Genomic DNA, 20,069 nt, shown 5'->3' with positions numbered 1-20,069 from the left:
ACTTCATCATCGAGCTCTATGGGACCCAGGCAGGCCTGAATTTTGTAATAAATACACAACAAATGAGCGGGTGATTTTAAGGGTAGACCCAACTGTCTCCTCCACCAGACTGGAAGCTCATCACAGAGGCCCCAGCACCCAGCATGAGGCCTGGTGCAGGGTAAACACTAGGCACAGAGGGGGTGTCCACTGATGGCACCGCTGGAAGACCCTGGTCACTTTGGACAGCCCCTGGAGCTATGCGGACATCTACCCCCACTAGGCTGCTGTTCCTCCCTGGCAGGAAGAAGGTTGAATTCTTTTACGATGATGGTTTAAGCTTCACCATTCACACTTCCTCCCTGAAACATAGGCAACCTAATGACAGCGGCTGGGGAACATAAAAAAGGCTCTTATACAAGACAGTGGTCGTCATCGTCAGATCCACCATAATGGAGGCAAGGACTATCTGCTAAATAAGCTTTAAGGTTCTTACCGCTGTTCATGGAGTAATTTATAGAAAAATATAAAAACCCCTTGCTGTTAAATCTTTTAATCTTTGCCTAATACGCTGTCCTCGAGTTAGATTCAAAAACACTTTGAGGTTGTGTAGAACATAAATCTTTAAAAGCAGCTTACCACAGCTCCGATCCTTGCTAGGAAGAAACTAAATAACTATGTATACTGTGCACTGAATGTGTGACTTGTCTGACCTCCAGGGCGTTAGGGGTCATACAACTGTTCTACATGACAATCAGCAATTTAATTATTTTATCAAGCAAAGGTTTTTCTCAGTAGAAGCAAGAGATTTAAAGTTGGAAAACGTTTGAAGCATCTGTGTGTTTACCTTACTTATTGCAAATCCAAAGACCTCTTCAAAATAAGCCGGCTGACTTATTAACAGCAAATAAAAGGTCCAGCTTCTGCAAAAATTTGCCACAATGATTGCATACACCGGCAGTGACGTGAAAAATCTTTTCCATGGTGTATTAAATTTCTAGAGAGTAAAAATACCACGAGATTTTTTAAGGGAAATATATTGACATGCCATTTTTCTTCTTTTGTTTGTCAATTACAGTTGGTATTCAGTATTATCCCATATTAATTTCAGGTGTACAGCATACCAGTTAGACATTTATATAACCTACAAAGTGATTCCCCAATACGTCTAGTACCTATCTGGCACCATACATAACTATTACAATATTATTGACTAGATTCCTATTTTGTAACCACCAATTTGTACTTCTTAATCCCTTTACCTTTTCCACACAGCCCCTCAACCCCCTTCCCATCTGGCAACCATCAGTTCACATGTTATTTCTCTTAAGAGGGCAACACCATCACTAAGAGAAACACTCATAGAGAAGAGAGAGCCGAGTCTTCCTCTATCCGTCGATACTTACACTGAGACTGACCACATTGGCTCCTTCTCCGATACTTGTCTCTATATAGGTCCTCTCCTCATGGGATATTGTTGGATGAGCTGCCGGGCACTCATAGGCCTGCAACAGCCAAAACATGTACCAAATAATGCCAAACATACCTGCAGTTAAAAGACAAAAGGTTTGATGATATAGTCTCATTTTCTTCCATCTCTAAATTTTTTAATGTTCAAAATATTCCCAAACAGTTGCTATGCTCAGCTAGGAGAAAGGGTTTTGTTGTTATTAACTGGTATTTGAAGAAAGAAACTCAACTTTAATATAACTGTTAAACGAATCACAGGCAGACAAGTATTCCTTGATTTCATACAGTAAACTCTTAGCCTATCCCATTATTCAGTAAGATACCGTCTCTGTGAATCACCCACAGGAACTCCTGAAGTCAGATCACTCACCATAAATATAAAAGACGGAGGCCCAGCCAATGTACTGCACCAGCACCCCGGCCAGGGGCATGGCGATCACCGCCCCCGCGTAGGAACCTGGAACAAGGAAAGATTGAGGGCCGCTTACGGATCGTCATGCAAGCCCCTTTCAACCCACTGGCGGCTCACGGGGTTGGGTCGAGGAGAACCACACCGAGCAGGAGTCAGAGCGCCTGGGTGCCGTGCCGAGGGACAGGCGGACTCCCAGCCCAGGGACGGGCGGACTCCCAGCCCAGGGACGGGCGGACTCCCAGCCCAGGGACAGGCCTTAACTCGGGGCTGCCCGGGGGGAAAGCTCACCAGGGCGCCCTTGAGCCTAATCCAAGTGCCATGGAGGGTTAGGCCAAGATTACTCAGACACAGTAATGTGGCCGTGATGACAGGATGGGATAAAAAGATGAGAAAAAGCTGAGGGAAATTTGAAAAAGCCAACCAGGTGCGATATTGAGTGCTGAAGACAGCAAGCGAGGCAACTGGGCCTGCCCTCCCCAGCTCACAGTTCGGAAGGGTTGTCACCTAGGTCTTTTAAGAAGGGACTTCAGACGATTGGAGGTCTCGATTTTGGTTAAACCAGGAAACAGTTAAATGGCAGGGGGACCAGGGCAGCTGTCCCCACCCCCCTCCTGAATGAGTGCACGTGCAGGTTTTCCTCTTGCTTTGTAAATACTTGGCCTGGTAAACGCTTGCCCACGGGTGGATGTTTATCTTGCCAGGCAAGGTCATGAGGGCAGAGGCGGTGACCTGGCCTCCGCTGCCTCCCCCAGCCCCTAATGTCTGCTGCAGAAGCGGGAGCCCTGCAAACTCCCAGGAAATAGCAGCTGAATCAAAAATGTATATATAGAGCTCCCCGAAATTCCCTGCGGGGTGTGAATGAAAAAATACTTTGCTCCAGAAAAAGTGAGCAGCGAAAGGCAATTCTGTATCGCAGAATGCAGTGCTGAGGGAGACCTTCGGGCAGCGGGAGTCTGGGGACCCCGAGAAGACGGCACCCCATCTTTCCGAGCTGGGCCTGGCTGGCTGTGAAAGGCTCGACCTGGAACCCCAAACCTGAGGAGGTCCCTCCATCGCCCTGAACCATTTCCTCAGACGGAAGACAGGGTGGATCTCGACGTCACGGGGTTGGCTTGAGGAGCCAGTGAACCACCCGTGTGGAGATGTCTGATAAGCTGTCATCGGTGCCACACAAACGCCAGCTAAAGCTGCTACTGTCACTTACAGAATGACGGCGCACTTTTCCTTTCCCTCAGGCTTCCTCAAAGCTACAAGGCAGGCCTTCCAGAGCCTTCCAGAACGCTGCACGGACTCCACTGTGTGTGTGGAGAGGGGGCCTGGGGGTGGGGCGGGAGGCTCCTGCGCAGGTGATGCAGGGAAAGGCCTGGGACAGGGAGGGTCAGGGGTGCTGTGCACGCTGGACCCGGGATTTTATGAAGCCCTCTTTGTAACCTGATGTCGTGGGCACCAATGTCACCCCATTTTACAAGAAGGAAATGAAGGCTGGAGCAGGGGACGTAAACTGCCTGAGGTGAAACAGGTGAGCGGCAGGAGGCAGGTCTGTGGAAACCCAGAGCCTTTACCCTGATCTAGGTGACAATTCAGGCCTGCCCCCACCAGAAGTGTCCTGTGCTTGCTGTAGTCGGATGAGGTTTTCACCCAGGAATTGTGTACCTCGGACCTGTCCTTCCCTGCCTGCTAAACAAACCCTCCCTCCCGTCACACCGACCCACAGGCCCCGCTGGCCTCCAGCCTGGCCAGGGAGCTGCCCGGGCCTCGAGGCCCCTGTGCGCTCAGCGCGGGCACAGAGGGAGCCCTGGGCGCTTGCTGAAGGGCACCGAGGGTGGCGCGTGGCCGACTGCGGCGGGGGAGTCCTCGGCTCGGTCCTCACTAGCTGGGAGAACTTCCATTTTCCCTCCCTCACCCTCTGTTTCCTCAATAAAATAACCGCTGTAATCAAGGTTTTCTGAAGTCCCTTCCAACTCCAGTATTTTTTAAGTGTAAGAACCAGCTGGTGCCCTGGCTGGTGTGGCTGTTTGCCGGAGATGTCCCCACACCGAGGGTCTCCGGTTCGATTCCCCGCCAGGGCACGTACCCAGGTTGCGGGCTCAGTCCCTGGTTGGGGCGCATATGAGAGGGAACCAATCGGGGTTTCTCTCTCACATCGATGTCTCTCTCTCTCCCTCAATATCTCCCCGCACACTTCCTCTCCCTAAAATCAATAAACATATCCTCGGGCAAGGACTGAAAAATAAAAAAGAACCAATTAGCCCCAGGAAGGGTTTCCTTCCAGTGGCAAATTCCCTTGGCAGTTCTTCGAAACCAAGGCCACACCTCAGCTGGGAAATGCAATAAAGCCTGTGACTTTGATCAGGTCCCTTCCCCTGAGAGTCAAACCACGTCTTCGATCAGCCCTTTTCAGGGCTATAAAGACTCTAAGAGTGGGGAGCGGTGCTAGTCATGCCGGTTTTGCTGGCAAATCAAAAGGAAAGGGCCTCATCAGTAAATCATCCAAGGAAAACAAGGTCAAGGATCTGACAATTCACAAGGTCAGGTGCGGCAGAATCTTCTGTTCCTCTAGAGTTGGTGTAAAGTCAACGGCAGGGGTGGAGAGGATCCTGGACTGCAAACTAGAAGGCAGATGTGGTTTTGAAGACAAGAGAAGCTAAGGCTGTGAGGACATCTCAGCTACGGACGCAGGTCCGACGAGACACAAAATAGGCACATGGGTGAGCATGTCACACCATATTCCAGGGACAATGATGATTTAAGGAGGTCAAGAGAAAGAACGAGGGAGATATAAAAATGTTCACAGAAATAAAGAGGAAGCCTTGTTTCTCCTTTAGCTAAGAAGCACAGACTAGCTTCTCTTAGGAAAGGCACATTGGCTTGGAAAACTAGACAGACCTAAACTCTGATCCTAATTCTGCCTGGTGCCCCATTGTGACTTTTGCTGCTTAAGGTACTTTTGACTTCCTGGGCTCCTTCCCTGCTAAAAAAAAAATTGAAAATATATTTTACAACTGTGTTGATGGGGGGAGCATGTGCTATCCTTGCTCAATGGTTGGTTGCTACCTAGGTAGACTTTTCAGGACACCGGTTACTCCCAGAGATACAGAGGGGCTGGTCCCAAGGCTCAGAGAGAGGCAATATTAGCAGGTGAAGTTTGGAGACCCAGGAATTAAAGTCACATCACTACTTAGAAGCCACTAATGTTCTTTTGGATAAGGTGGATAGTCTCCACTTCATTTTTATGTGGAATATAATTGTGAAAATTAATTAAAGGGTCTCTGTGGCAATGTATACCTAGTAGCAAGCAGTGAGGGAAGTTCTGAATCAAGAATCAGGTGGTCTAGCTCCAGCTCCATGACTTGGTAGCTATGTGAACTTGGGCAAGTTATTGAACTTTAGTTTCAGTTTAACAAAACTAAACTTGAAACTTTAGTCTCAGTTTCTCCATCTACAAAAAGAATAGGAGTGGGGGTCTTAATGATTCTCTCTCTTTGGCTTTTGACTTTGGAAAATATCATTTGATGGCTAATCCATCAACTCTTTCTTTTTTACCTTCCTCTCCTAATGATGCTGGAAAAGTTAGGCTCTTGCCTTCCTAGCCTTCTCTGCAGTTAGTCAAACATATGACACAATTAGGACTAAGGAAATATAAGTGGAACCTGCTAGAGGGGTGTGGAAATGTTTTTGCTTTTCCAATGAATGGAACATATGTGTCTAGGATACCCATTCCCACTTCCCTCTGCCTTAAATGTGGACTTGATGCTTGGAGCTGTGGCAACCATCTTGTGAACATGAGGAACAGATATGAGAGTAAAAAGCTATCACTCTGAGGACTGTGGCGTGAAAGTCAGAACATGTATAGGCCCTGGATGGAGGGATCATTGAGCAGTAGAACCAACACCAGCAACCACTCACCTTTGGATTTCTGTTATGTGAAAAAAAAAAATTCTATTTAGTAGGGTCCTCTCTTGAAGCCAAAAGCATTCCTAAGCGAAACTTGTCATGATTCTAAAGCACTTACCGCAAAAGGAGGTCGTGGCCAGTCTGCTTCTCTCCAAAGGCGGTGCCCACTTACTCCACATTCCGTGGCAGGCTGGGTAGGTCACACCCTGGCAAAATGGTCAAGAACATGATTTCATTTGACTCCAGCTTCTGTTTGTGTTTAAAATGTGGACCCTGATTCTTTAGCACAGGCTACAATATAAAAGCCCAACTCATAGATACTAAATAGCATATGTTGGCTATTTTGACCAACAGCACAAATTTGAACACTAGTTCAAATGTAAGCATAGTGGGGGATGAGGTCTTTCTATTTCATATTATATAAAATATCACTGTAGAAAGGGACTTCCAAGCCCTGGCTGGGTAGTTCAGTTAGTTAGAGCATTGTCCTGGTACATCAAGGTTATGGGTTCGATCCCTGGTCAGGGCACATGCAAGGAACAACCAATGAATGTAGAAATAAGTAAAACAACAAAGTGATGTTTCTCTCTCTCTCTTTCAAATCAATTTTTTAAAAAGCCTCCTCTAAAAAAAAAAAAAAAAGAACCACTTTTTCATGGCTTTAACTACCACCTATGATATTTGATTACTCTCAAATCTTTTAAACAAAAAAAGAGAAAGAAAAAAGAAAGGGACTTCTGCAACCACCTGGTCCATCCTCTTACTTCAAGATACAGAACCTGAGGCTCAGAGCCATTAAGTAACTAGACTCTGCTCTTCATGGCTACAATATCATGTTTGTCCATCATATCAATATTTTCAACAATGTGGTATATATCCCTCTAGTGGGACTAGAGTTGGATGGGAGGTGCTACAACAACTTACATTTTTAAATGTAATTATGACACATATATATTCTAATGCACTTTGGAAAATATGTAACTAGCACATCAAACCCATGATTTCAAAGATTTTGTTACTTACGATGAGGTTCTTCGTGTTTACGTTTTTTGGAACATAGCCATGCCCATTTGTTAACATCAGCTCCAGCTATTTTTGCACTACAATGGCAGGGTTGAGTAGTTGGCCAAGTCCTCTGGCTATATCATGCTATCTCCCTGGTCAAGTTAAAACTGTGTGTAAGACTACCTTCTCGAAATTTTATAGATTTATTAATAAATCTATTTAAATTGTTTCAGTGGGAAGAGCCCTTGAGATGCGTACTGTTTGGGGCTTTAGTTTCATCGTTTATTAAATGAAAGGGTTGGATCAGGTTATCTCTGAGATCATTCCTTACTCATCTCAAATTCTGTGAAATGGTCCTTTATTGTGTTTAAATTTGGAATGACACAAGGTTTTTATTATTTTTTAAAAGTATGTGTTTATTGATTTCACAGAGAGAAGAAGGGAGAGGGGAAGAGAGAGAAACATTGATGGGAGAGGGAAACATCAGTCGGTTGCCTCCCATACGTGCCTCAAACAGGGACCAAACCCACAGCCTGGGCATGTGCCCTGATGGGGAATTAAATCCATGACCAACTGCGCCACACTGGCCAGGCACACACAAGGTTTTTAAAGTATCCATAATGGTAGTCATAACCAGAGAGCTGAGATAGCAAAGCAAGGTGGAAGACAGAAAAACTGAGTGAAGGTAATTTTCTTCAGGAGTTGAATTTTCTAAAAGACCATATTGTCCCCGGCGATATGGAAAACAGTGAAGGAAAGAATCTCCTACCTCCACTAGACCTTGCAAAATCCTGACACACATGACGCAGCCGTAATGCACTCGGGCTGCAGAAGGAATGAACATGTTCAAGGTCGACGTTAGGAAGATGGCAGCTCCAAAGACCCTGTGGGACCAAAACACTGTTACTGGGCAGGCCTGCTCATGGATGCGGCACTTCAGCTACATACCAGAAACAAACCTAACAGTTCACGGGCAGATCACTATGGAAATTCACAGAAAGAAAAATAGGTGTGTTACAGTCCAGCGTGTCCCAAACTAGACTGTTGGGCTGCTTGGATGCCCAAGCCCCAGTCCCTGGACCAATCAGGGCCATGTGCTTGGCAAGACAGGGATGCCCTGCCTGGATGAGGGCCCGACCCTGGACACCGACCAGCATGAGGCGAGCTTGCTGGAGACCCACCGTTCTGCTTGGTTTACCCCACAGGCCCGTTCTGACTATTACCTTGGACTGTGAACATCGGGGCTATGTCTCCTGCTTCGCAGTTCTGCTCCCACTTTACCAGGATGGGCACAGAGTCTCGGAGAAGCAGGCTGTGTGCCTGTCTCCGCCCCACCTCTCTGCCCTGTGCCACCTGCCTTCTCCCTGCCTTGGCCAGCGCGGCCTGGGGAAAGGGAGCAGCAGCATCTCCTTTCTTTCTCACACATGTGAAGGAGGCTTCAGCCCATTTTACATGCTGGGAAATTACGTATGATTTCTTTTTAGGGCAGAAGTGTAAGCAGTAATCCCAGAGACCATAGAAGCCAATATTTCATCACTTTTTTAAAAGAATATAATAGGTAAGTGACAATAAAAAAGGGACAAATTAGGTAAGAATGTAAGTAGACACAGTCATGCATATATATTTTTAGATTCTACGGTAGTGACTTTCAAATTTTTTTTACCTTGACCCATAAAACAAAATATATTTTATACTGCAACCTAATACATACTCATACACACGAATGTTACCAAAACCGGATTCAAAAACCAAAATTTAAATGTGTAATGAGCTAAGATATTTTTTATCCTATTTTATTCTATTTAATTATCTTCTATTTATCTCTCCTTTATTTTAGAAAATGCTCACTGGTAAATTGTTATATTGATTTTATTGCCATCTAAAGAGTTGTGTTTTAGAATCTGAAAAGCACTGCTTTATAAAATGCATGCTTCACAAAATCCATGTGTGTAAAGCCACACAGGACATACAACTGGAAGGGACCTGGGGACATTGAGCGCACTTCTTTTCCGGTTCATGTACGCTCTACATCTCCCAGTGGCCACCCTCTTCTGCTCGAAAACCTCTAGTAACAGAGCTCACTGCTCCTTGAGGCACCTCCTTCTTCCCTGGCTACTTGTAATTGCTCAAACACCTGCTATAGAGTCTCAAGGGCATTAAAGACGTCTCGCAATCTCGAGGCCAGTCCCTACTACTCACATGACAAAACCTGTGTGGTACTGGAAGATATTCACACAGAATGTCACAGGTCAAAGTGAACTCACACACAATCTAATCCATGCTCCATTTCACAGGTGCAAAAACTGAGGCCCAGAAAAGGAAGGAAGGTGACTCAGCAGAGGGCACCAAGTGAGTTACTTAGGGTCCAGAAACTGTTTCTCCTGACTCAGAGTCAGTACCTACCCTCTCATATTCTTTTTACTACATAATCACTTAAAGAACTACAAGGTAAATTGGATTCAATAAAACAGGAAAAACAGGATCATATGGGATTGATATTTGCAAATCACCTCTATGGGAGTGGCTCCTATCTTTCCTTCTGCACCCCCAAATTGAGAGCGAGGCCTGCGGACATGGTAGAAGTACAAAGCCATGCTGTGATCTGGGTAGCACTCATGTTGCATCGGTTTATCTTACCTGTTAGCAGCAAACTTGTTTGAAATGAAACCACCTGGAATTTGTGTCACGATATAACCCCAGAAAAAAGATCCATGGATAAAGCCCACCGTCTCTGGATCCCAGTTAAACTGTGCTGTCTGAAAACGAGAAACCAGATACAGTGTGTTTGTCAGAAAACACTTGACCACCATTTTTCGCTCATGATCCCACATAATAACCTCACAAGTTCCTTCTTTCCTTCATTTACTCAATAATTATTTACAGAGAGCCTCGTGTGGGCTTGGGATGTAGGAGTGAACACAACAAAGTACCTACTCTCAGGGAGCACACCTGGTATAAAGAGATTGTGTGCCAATTTACACATATGTATATAGGTATATATACACACACATATATACACCACATACATGGCATATATACCAAATAAATATGTACTATCATAAATTATGGTATATATGCATATGCATATACACCACATATCTGAAGGAAATGATACATATATGGTGCATATACCAAATATATATACCATATATATACCAAATATATATGCACACCATTATATGTTATTATATATATGTATATATACAAGATATATCATATATACCATATATCTGAAGGAAACGAAACATATATATGGTGTATATATATTTGATATATATACCATATACCAAATAAAAATATATACATAAATGTGTGTGTGTGTGTGTGTGTGTGTACACCAAATAATGTTGAGTGCCAAGAAAAAAATGAAACAGCTTATGAAGAAAACAAAAAGTAAGTTCTAGGTTTACTGGGTTATTTCCTAGGTTGTTCGGATGCCAGTTTGTGTTCACAAAGGGAATGAGAGTCTTAAGTCCCATTTCTTAGGATAACAAAGCCTGTTCTACCCCCCCCAAGATGTGTGGGGAGAAGCGGCACGAATATTCTCCGTAGGTTACTCGTCTGCTTAGAGATTTTGCATTTAACACGTTTAGCGCTGGAGGGTAGTGGGGTCTGGGTCAAGGTCAGCAGCGGTGGTGGTTGTGACAATGAAGACAAGAGCGATAAAACACCTTCCACAAGTCTCAGGCCACTGAAAATGTGATTTTCTACTGCTGGATCCATTCCTCACTTTCCTCCCCAGGCAAAGCAGCTCACGCTTCTCAGGCTCCCTGCAAATGTCTTTCCCTCTAGGAGGCGCCCGGTGGCCCCGAATCGGTGCGTCGCCTTTCCCTGTGCTTGTTCCACAGGCCTCTGCTCTCGGGGCCAGGCACCAGGCCGTGCTGTTCCAAAACCAGCCGTTCACGCCTGCGCCCATCTCCCGCACGGGCGGCCAGCGCCTGCAGGCAATTATTATTAGCTCCTTTTTTGGCAGATGAGGACATTGAGGCTTAGGGAGAGGAACTTACTTACCCAAGGTCACACCAGTTACGAGTTACTAGTCACAACAACTGGTTATAAGGAGAGCCGAGACTGAGACCTCTTACCTGCCTGACCCCAAACACTATTCTTTCCACTGCTCATAAAGGCTTCCCTTTCTGGCTGAGACTAGAGACTCTATTTCTTTGCCATGAGTCGCAGAATAACCTGAAGAACCAAGGCTCCCATGCAGAGGAATCCGCTTCCTCCCCCCCCCCCCGCCCCCCCCAATCTAACCAGAGGCTCTAGTTAAACAGTACTGGACTGAAGCAAGTCCCACTGGAGTCAGGGACAATTAAGTCACCTCTCTGGGAAGGCAAGGCTCAAGGAACTACCGATTTGGAGAGCAGTGGGGAACCATGGAAAAGGAGGGGAAAATAGTCCATGGAGAGACCCAGAGAATGGAGCAGACTCAGAGAGAAGCAGAGGGAGACCACGAGGGGCGACCACGCTGGAGGCCTTAGCTATGGATCCCTCGTTCCCATGAGGTCCAGCTCCACGCTGGCCTTGCTGGCGGGGCCTCTGTCCCTGCCTCGGAAACAGTGACATGAAGACTCCTTCTGCTCACAGTAGAGGACAGCCTGGATTTTGGTTCCACCTCAGGCTGGACCCCCCTGTCCTGGGCACAGACCCCACAACCTCACACGGCAGCTCTGCTCTCTGCCCTTCACTTTCATGAGTTCCCTTCGCCCTCCCATAATCCCTTTTTTAACTTGAACTGGTTTCACTGAGTTTCTATTCTTTTGTAACCAGCAATCCCTTACCAGGACACAAGGGCAACTTGCTCAAGGTCTCAGAGCTAATAAACAAGAGTCAAGTTGGAAACCGGGTCTGGCCAGTTCCAAAGTCCACCCTCTAAACCTTCCTGGGCTCGTGATTCATGGGAAGGCGTCTAGACTTCTCCTGAGGGTAATGAGAAATAATCGCAGGTTCTCAACCGTCAGCCATTGACTGCTTACACATGCTAGGTTTGCATGCTTTAAAACTCAGAATTATGAAACTCCAAATGATTATTCACATTACAGCTAAAACTACCTTTTACACCAGTAGTAGAAATACATGGTGTCCTAAAAAATGCATAAACGCTTTGAATAATTATAAAGACAGTGTTTATTAAAATACATTCCATTTTCAAAATGTAGTCGAAGCTACAGACGTTGTGTGCATATGATTTTTGGTGACACCCTATATGTCCACATATTTGCGTACCATCTATCTATTCATGCTGCTTAATTCTCTCACTATTTTGAAAATGGGGATTTAAAATTATCTCAGTGCAAAACACCTAGATTTCCCTCCATAAAATGAAAAACCAAACAAACAAAATTACCAGCCATTCAGAGCCTTTCTTAATACAATTTGTGAAACAGCTTTGTCTCAGGCTGAACACATGGAGCTGCTATCTAACCTTCGCTCTGTTTGGGTAAGAGAGAAACAGCCTACTATAAATTAGAGTTGGGTTAGAGCTTCTGAAATGCCACTCAGCCTCTACTTTCGAAGCCAAGGAAGACACCGTCAAGTATATTTTAGATCTTAATCAGTTTCTCTAGACTCCAGAGGGCAAAACCATAGAAACTATAGAGCAAACACCAGCACTGCTCCTCAGGTTTATCAAAATGCCTTTCCATGTGTCTCAAAGCAGACCCTATTGACCTGGGCTGTCATCTCAGGCAACAAACCAATGCAAACCACCATCTCGTTGTGATCTGGCCTCAGCAGACAAGTTTTAATTAGCTGGCCTTGCTCACAAAAGGCTGGAAGAATGCATGCGATACACACCTGAAAGCTCACTAATACGCACACTCTTTACTTAAAAATGTATGACATGCTCCCCACACCTCAACTGCCTCCCCGCACAATAAAAATAACCAGGATATCTTTAGAACAGCTTCAGCTGTGACATCAAAAAGAGACTAGTGAGAAGGATCTCCATGGAGCTCTTTTCCTCTAGCAGAATAATCTCTTAGATTTAAAAAAAAAAAAAAAGCTGTGGCAACAGCTTGAATGGACCAGGAGAGCATTATGCTAAGTGACATAAGCCAGTCAGAGCAAGACAGATACCTTATGCTTCCACTTATATATGGAATCTAATGAACAAAATAAACTAACAGGTAAAATAGAAACAGACTCATAGAGAACAGGCTGAGAGCTGTCAGAGGGGAGCGGGGTTGGGGAGCTGGGTGAAAAGGGTGAAGGAACTGAGCAAAAACAAAGAACAAAAAACCTCATAGACACAGATAACAGTATGGTGATTACCAGAGGGAAAGGGGGTGGGGATAGAAGAGGGTAAAGGGGGGATACACGGGGACAAAAGGAGGCTTCACTCCGGGTGGTGAACACACAGTATAATATACCAATGTCATCCCAATAAATTCAATTAAAAACAAAAACAAAAACAACCCCTGCAAGCCAACTAAAGACTCCTTTTTAATAGATTGAAATCAAATTTTCCCAAGTCAGTGCTTGGCAGGAACTGGTCCAGGTAACGCTAATGGATGCGCTGAAGGAAGGCGTCTGCAGTCAAGGCCAGGAGACACATTCCGCGCCCCGGGAGCTCCTCAGGGACACAGCACAGGGAAGGCTCCCATTCACAATCACGGCCTACGGAACAGTCACCGGCCAGACACCAGTTTGGGGAACCCTGGTCTAACTGTCTTCCCAGTTGCGGGTGCGGACCAGACCAGACAGCTATTAGATGCCTCTCTGCAAGCAGATGGATTTCCACGAGTCGTTCCGGTGCGTGTGCTCAATACAAGGAACCATGTATTTGCTGGGTATCTATTGGGCATATAGTTGCATCTTTTTCAATGATTCTCAGTCTCCTATTTAAGAAACAAACCAGGTTTTTCTCTTTCCGGTGATTCATAAAAACAATACTATTTAAGCCATACCACAGCATGCTCGCTTATGACTACAACAGCCCTGGAACTGGGTCTCCTGTTTCCATTCACGTCAAACCCCACCCACTGGGAGATCACTGGCTAAACTGATCATTCTGGAGCACAGAGCCGATCGTATTGCCTCCCCTGAAAGCTCATCCATGACTCCCGACACGGTTTACCAGGCCTGACATGACCCGGCCCCTTTTTGCCTTGCTGCCCCCATCATTTGATGCTCACCCCCACTCTACTCTCCCACGAGGTTCTCACCTGGACTCTGTGAGTGGAGTCCTGTGGATCTGTGAACTTGGATGGGAAAAAATCGGCATCTTTGTTTCTACTAACTGCTAACTAAATTTAGCATTTTCTGCAATTATGAACGTAGGCAGCAAACCTCAGTCGCATTCTCAGTACCTATGACTCCATTTCTAGTGGAAATGATCAGTCTGTTCATATCTACATGGCAGTTGTTGTCACTATCTCAAACTATTGTTTATAGTTCAAACTTCAAAGCTACACTGATTTTTAGACCCATTGCTAGATTTCGTCGTCTGACGTATTCATAAAGAAGCTCATGTTTCTATTTTCTATATCACAAGTTTTATTTTCAAATATTTTGCTATCTATATTTTAATATGTTTCCTTTATAATCCCAAATATTCAATTTTAAGAATTTAAAACATTATTCCGAGAAAGGATTCATAAGGTTCATAAGTCTTCTCCAGGTTGCCAAAAAACATGACACAGAAAAGAGGAACTCCTGCCTCAGTTCCAAACTCACCATCTTCTCTCTCTCTCCCCCTTCTTCTCCCCCCCCCCCCCAGTAGTCTTGGACACAAGATGTTCCTTTTTTTCCAAAGACTCCTCTTACCATCCCACCAAAGCCCTCTTTGTCAAATTCCTCCCACCCTTCAGACCCAGCCATGACTTTCTCTGGGAATTCTTTCACAATCTCAAATTCTGTATCGGGCCCCCTCCCCTATATGATCCCGAGCATTCTGAGCACTCCAACGTAGCGCCTAGAACCCCGAACTGTAACCGCTTGTGCGTCCCTGTGAGGACAAGGGCCCAACCGGTGCTGGTCAGCATCTTGCACGCTGCCCAGCACACGGTGGCCGCTCTGCATTTCTGTCACATCATGAAGGAGGCTCAGCGCGTCCTTTCACATTGCAAAGTATCTGCACAGCCAAGGCGAGGAGAGCTCCCACCATAGACGGACGCCCACCTGAATTTCCGGTTTCCCATCAACGTAGACAGTGCTGTTGTTGACCATTTCCACGATGGCAACTCCAAGGTTGCAGCGAATCCCAAAGGAAATGCAGAATCCCAGCCCGCTCATGATGGCGATGATGTAACGCTTGGGGACGCCGCAGCAGTGGCAGTCACAGAGTGGGGGGCTCGGCCTGGGCGCCTGCACCGGCCTTCCCTCCTCATTCAGCTCGATGTTATTTTCTTCCTCGGTGGTCCCATCGATTTTTCTACAGTGGAAAAGGAATGGGCAGGGAGGATAGGTCAGGATCAGAGGAAAACAAAATGTACTATTCAAAAAGAAAAAGTGTGCCCGGAAAGGGAAAGGGAAACATGAAGTAGGGTGCAGCCTGCATTTTTAAATATTATTACTAGCATCACAATTTTTACTAAAATAAATTATAAAGACTAAAATTACTGATATTCTGGATACTGTGTTACACTTTGATGGGCATTAAGTCATTTCAATCTCATAAGCACCCCACGAGGTAGATAGTGTTATCTTGACATTTTACAGGTGAGGAAACTGAGTCGGCTGAAGTGGGATGCGGGCCCCAGGCCAGAGGCTGTGTCTCCGACAATGTGCTTCACTGAATTTCCTCCTGGAGGGTAGCAACAGGCTTCATCCACACTGCAGGACCCATAAAGTCAAAATTCTAAGGTTTGACTTTAACCTTAATGTCGTTGGAGCTTGTTAAAAAGATATACAGTGGGAAATTGATTCACTTGCAGATTCTTTTCTTTTTTGCTGAGTGTGGGCTGGACTTAGTGACTTGCTACCAAAGAACAGAGCATGGAAAGCAGAGAAACCTGGCAAACACTCCTTCACCAAGTAATCAAGGTCAGCATCACTAGCAATAAGTCATGTCGATAGCATGTACCCCCCATAGGATGTGATGAGAAAGGCATTTCACCTCTGTAGTATTTCTTCCTAAAACATCACAACCCTAGGCTAATCATAAGAAAACTATCACCTAAACCCAAACTGAGGGAAATTCTACAAATGCCCAATCAGCATTCCTCAAAACTGTCCAGGTCAATGAAAAACAAGAAAAGGCTGAGACAGTCACAGATCAGGGGAGACTAAGGGGACGAGACGACTAAGTGCAAGGTGGTATCAGGATTGGATCCTGGAACGGGAAAAATGACATCGGTGGAAAACGTAATGAAACTTTAATGAAGTGTGGAGTTTAATTAGTAATTCATCAATGTTGGTGTCTTAGTTTTGATGAATGTACCATAGTAACGTAAGATGTGAACATTAGTGGAAACGGAGCAAGGGTTATATAGAAAATCTCTGTCCTATCTCTGCAACTTTCCTGTAAGCCTGAAGTTATTCCAAAACAAAGCTTAGTTTCAAAAAAGAGCAGAACTCCAGGGAAGGTGGAATTCTGAGCTTAGGTAGGTCTCTTACACCAAAGCTGAAATCCTGATAAGAAATGGGATCCTGAGAACCTGGGATGAGAGGATACCTGAGACTGGGTTGGGAGATAGCTGCACTTGAACATCTAATGCCCTAAATTCCTCAGAACCCTCTGGACCTGCACAAGTGGCTACTTCCCCCTGTTGGAAGATATATGTCCTTTGTTCCTTTACTTAAAAATTAAGCAAAGCTTCAAATGGGGCAGGTGACTCACAAGACAATACTGATGCTCTTTGGAATCTGCTCCCACCTCCCTTCCAGGCTGCCAGACCAATAGCTGGAACCAAATCCCACACTGGGCATGTACTGGGCCTGCCAATGGGGGGGGAGAGTTATCCACCAAAGAAGCAGGATCTCACTAACATTTACCAGCAGGAAGCAGCAAGTGTGCCTGGGAATGGATCCTGAATGTGCTGGAGGGAGTTGGAGGGGTAATGAAGTGGGATATGAGAAAGTTCGTCAATATGAGGGCTGGTTGAATTCTGTCCCCCCCCAAAAAATCTGTTCAAGTCCTAACCTCTGATAACTGAACACGACCTTCTTTGGAAATAGGGTCTTTGCAGATGCAGTCAAGTTAAAATGGGGTCCTATTGGATTAGGGTGAACCTTAATCCAATGACTGAAGTCCCTATAAGAAGAGGGGAATTTGACCCCATAGGCTCGGAGACCAGTGACTGTTCTGAAGGAAGCCTGACAGTGCCCGACTGCCCCAGCCTCGCGTGGGAACTTCAAGCGCCTCCCGGGCGCCTGCCACGCCCGACTGTGAGCAGCGTGACCCTGAGGCACGCCCCAGGTTACAGGGCATCCCCAAATCCCACTCAGATGATGACCTGTCTCAGACACCAGTGGGCGTCTAGGACGTACCCTGCCTGCTAAGTCAGAAAGTCAGTGTCTCTAACTTCCAAATGTGCTTGCCCCTGTCCCTTACAGAAAACAGTGCTTTTGATTTTTTTTTATTTTTTTTTTACATTGGATTCTGCCAACTGGCTTAATGTGAAAAGTAAGTAAGGGTAAGGGGGGCTGTCCATCAGTGGATGCCAGGCTGTGGGCGAGGCATTCGATATAATTATCTGACAGGCCCGAGGTTCACAGCAAGTGTGCGGCAGAGCCGGTCTCCCCGGAGGGGCCCTAATTCTGGAGCTCTGTTCAAAGGCCCCTAGAGCCGAGGATCAACCTAGATCGCTGGTCAATTCATGCTTTTTTTCTCCTTCCCTGGCCAATAATTTCCCTGTAGGGATCACTGAAAAAAGGGGCTCCAGTTTGGCTTTACTTTTGCTGAAGTCATTCTACAATTGTGACGACGATGCTGACACCTAGCATGATCTAGTGTACTCTCTACCCCAAGCATAGTCACCCGTTTTTCTATTGTTCTGAGTTCCAATTCCGAGAAAACTGTCCAGAGTCCCAAACACAGAGCTGGTGTCTGGGCTGAGGTCGCACAACTTGGAAATTAGTGATTTTGTTACATCCCTAAGTCGACCAAAAGGATCCTTAAGTGGACCATCTACTCAAACAGCAAAACCAGTTCCTAGGAGAAGTCTCTTCTTGGGGGGGGGGGGGACTACTTAAATTTCAAAAAGCAATTAAACTTAAAAGTTGGCAAAGAAAATTCCTAAGTACTCTTTGTCAAGTATTTTATAAACTGGCACAGAATCTGGTGATTATAATGGTGACTGGGGTCCAAAGTCGTGGTTTTTATTCCTGACTTTGTCAGATTCCTTTGTCATCACATGAATGTGCCAGTGAAACCACTATGCCTCCCATTTGCATTTTTAATCAAACAACCACCCCCATCAATAAGGTGTTACCCCGGGAGAGGTCATCAGAAGAAAAAAACACTCTTAGGACAGGTTATTTTAATCATGGCCTGTGTTTGGCAGGCTTACCCTGCTTTCACTAAACTAGGTTTTCATCTATACGTGATAATTCAGGTCTGACTGAAACCTCTTTGTGTTTAATCACTAAATTAATAAGGTGCCCAACCCAGTTCTCTGACTGTGAAAACTCATCAACAGAAACACAATAAAAAGTGTAACAGTCACAGGAGCCCCTGTTATAACGCAGGACGTGGGACGAACTGCACTGTGCCTAGAAGGAGTCCTTCAAATGCCAGCATTTTTAAAATAAAGAGGTAACAGACAAGTTCAAAGAAGATACCAGGTGACACTTCCACTCACTTTGTTTAGAAATAATCATTCAAACACGTGAGAATCTTAGCAAGGATTTTTCACATTTCTTTATATCAGAGGGATTAAGGGAGGCGTTTTACCTTGTACGTGAGGACCGCTTACTAATTCATCAGTGAAAACCTAGGAAGGCATTTACTATGTCTATAAAAAAGTCACAAATTAAAATGTTACCTCAATGCATTCATTAATGGCAAACTCTCCTTTCAATAATAATATATTTTAATTTTTAAAAATATTAATTTTTTTGTTTGGACAAAAACATTCAGCTCAATGATAGTTCCTAATATTTTCCCACTGGAATCATGTAAGATTCTCTGCTTTAAAGAATACTCATTTTTTAACTTACCTTCTTGCAGGTTATTGTGTAACTAACTACACCTCTCTTTGAAAACTACACAATTGGGAACCACTCTATATAGTTTATATGACAAGCTAAACAATTTGCAAAGATCTTATTTTTATTTACAGTGGGGGGGGGAATGAAGTAAAAAAATTCTTTAAAATTATTTCAGCTCCAAGCATAATCATATTTGTCATTCCTACAGAATTACAGTGAAATATTATTTCCCCAAGTCTTTTCTAATTCAATTCCAAACACACACTCCATAAATCACCACGTCCAGTGAGGGCTAATCCTGCTGTAGAGGGAGGATGCATGTCTTGGGCATTTTCCTGATTCAACCCTGTACATTGGATGCATCTTTTTCTCCCCAGGCATCGTCTGCTGGAGCTGGAAGGGGCCCCAGAGCCATCTAGTCTGACCCACCTTCTCCTCATTCCAACACGGCTTTAAAAACACCAAGCAAAATCCCTCAAGCACTGGCAGTGCGAAGCCACTCAGAAATAAACCTGAAGTTTGCATTCAAACTTTACCTTTGTAAAATCCCCAGCGAACCTCCCACGGCAGTCTTCACTCCTTCCTTTCCGGGTTTCAGAATTTTTTCTCTGAAGGTATCCAGGGCTTTAAAAGGCATTTTGGATGGGGGACACCTCAGAGCCGTTTAACAGCCAGTCTCAGAGTCTGTCATCCTTCCTCATTTCCAGCACAGGGACCACTCTGCTCTCCTTGGTGAACACTCTGGAGTCAGTTCTCATGGAGGTAACCACTTCAAATCAAAAAGGAGATGAAACCCAGCCCAGATCTGCCAAGTGGAGACAACACCCTCCACCCCCCCACCCCCCAAAAAGAAGAGGCCGAGGGAGGTGTGGCTGGGAATGCAGCCCCTTGAAAAGCTCCAAGCTCAGCAGCAGCCGGGGGCTGAGTCAGCTGAGCGCAGCCTCGCTGCCTCCCTGGGGCTGCAGCTGGCGACAGGGGATGGGCTCCAGCCCACGAGGTGTTCCCACACCGGAGACAGGCGACAGCATCTGCGGTGTGTCTCCGGCCCCTCCTGCTGCTGCTGACCACATCCCCCTCCAGCCTCCCGCGGCTTGGCTGCGGTCCCTGCGTGATGCTTTCCAAGGTGATGCTATAGTAACCCGCACAATACCTGGCCTCCGCCGCGGGGCTCACGAATGGGCTCAGCCGGAGCAGCACCCAGGATGGAGTGTGAACC

At 45.5% G+C, this 20,069-nt stretch overlaps 1 protein-coding gene across 2 annotated transcripts in view; it reads right to left on the bottom strand.

Annotated features, from left to right (window-relative positions):
• Nucleotides 1-19,490, bottom strand: part of SLC17A8 (solute carrier family 17 member 8) — a 30,851-nt gene extending 11,361 nt beyond the window's left edge. Inside the window, exons 1-8 of one of the 2 annotated variants that reach the window (XM_016223159.2) lie at nt 19,390-19,490; nt 14,882-15,134; nt 9,398-9,516; nt 7,530-7,644; nt 5,874-5,961; nt 1,820-1,906; nt 1,386-1,525; nt 827-976 (exon numbers count right to left, since the gene is read on the bottom strand). In XM_016223159.2, the coding sequence (XP_016078645.2) occupies nt 827-976; nt 1,386-1,525; nt 1,820-1,906; nt 5,874-5,961; nt 7,530-7,644; nt 9,398-9,516; nt 14,882-15,134; nt 19,390-19,490 (1,053 nt within the window). The remainder of the gene's footprint in view (nt 1-826; nt 977-1,385; nt 1,526-1,819; nt 1,907-5,873; nt 5,962-7,529; nt 7,645-9,397; nt 9,517-14,881; nt 15,135-19,389) is intronic. The other variant, XM_016223160.2, reaches the window with a different exon arrangement.
• Between the last annotated feature and the right edge of the window lie 579 nt (nt 19,491-20,069).

This window comes from Miniopterus natalensis, chromosome 2 (genome assembly GCF_054644295.1).
Source record: "Miniopterus natalensis isolate mMinNat1 chromosome 2, mMinNat1.hap1, whole genome shotgun sequence".
Lineage (NCBI taxonomy): Eukaryota > Metazoa > Chordata > Mammalia > Chiroptera > Miniopteridae > Miniopterus > Miniopterus natalensis.
This window is presented reverse-complemented; position numbering and strand designations above follow the sequence as displayed.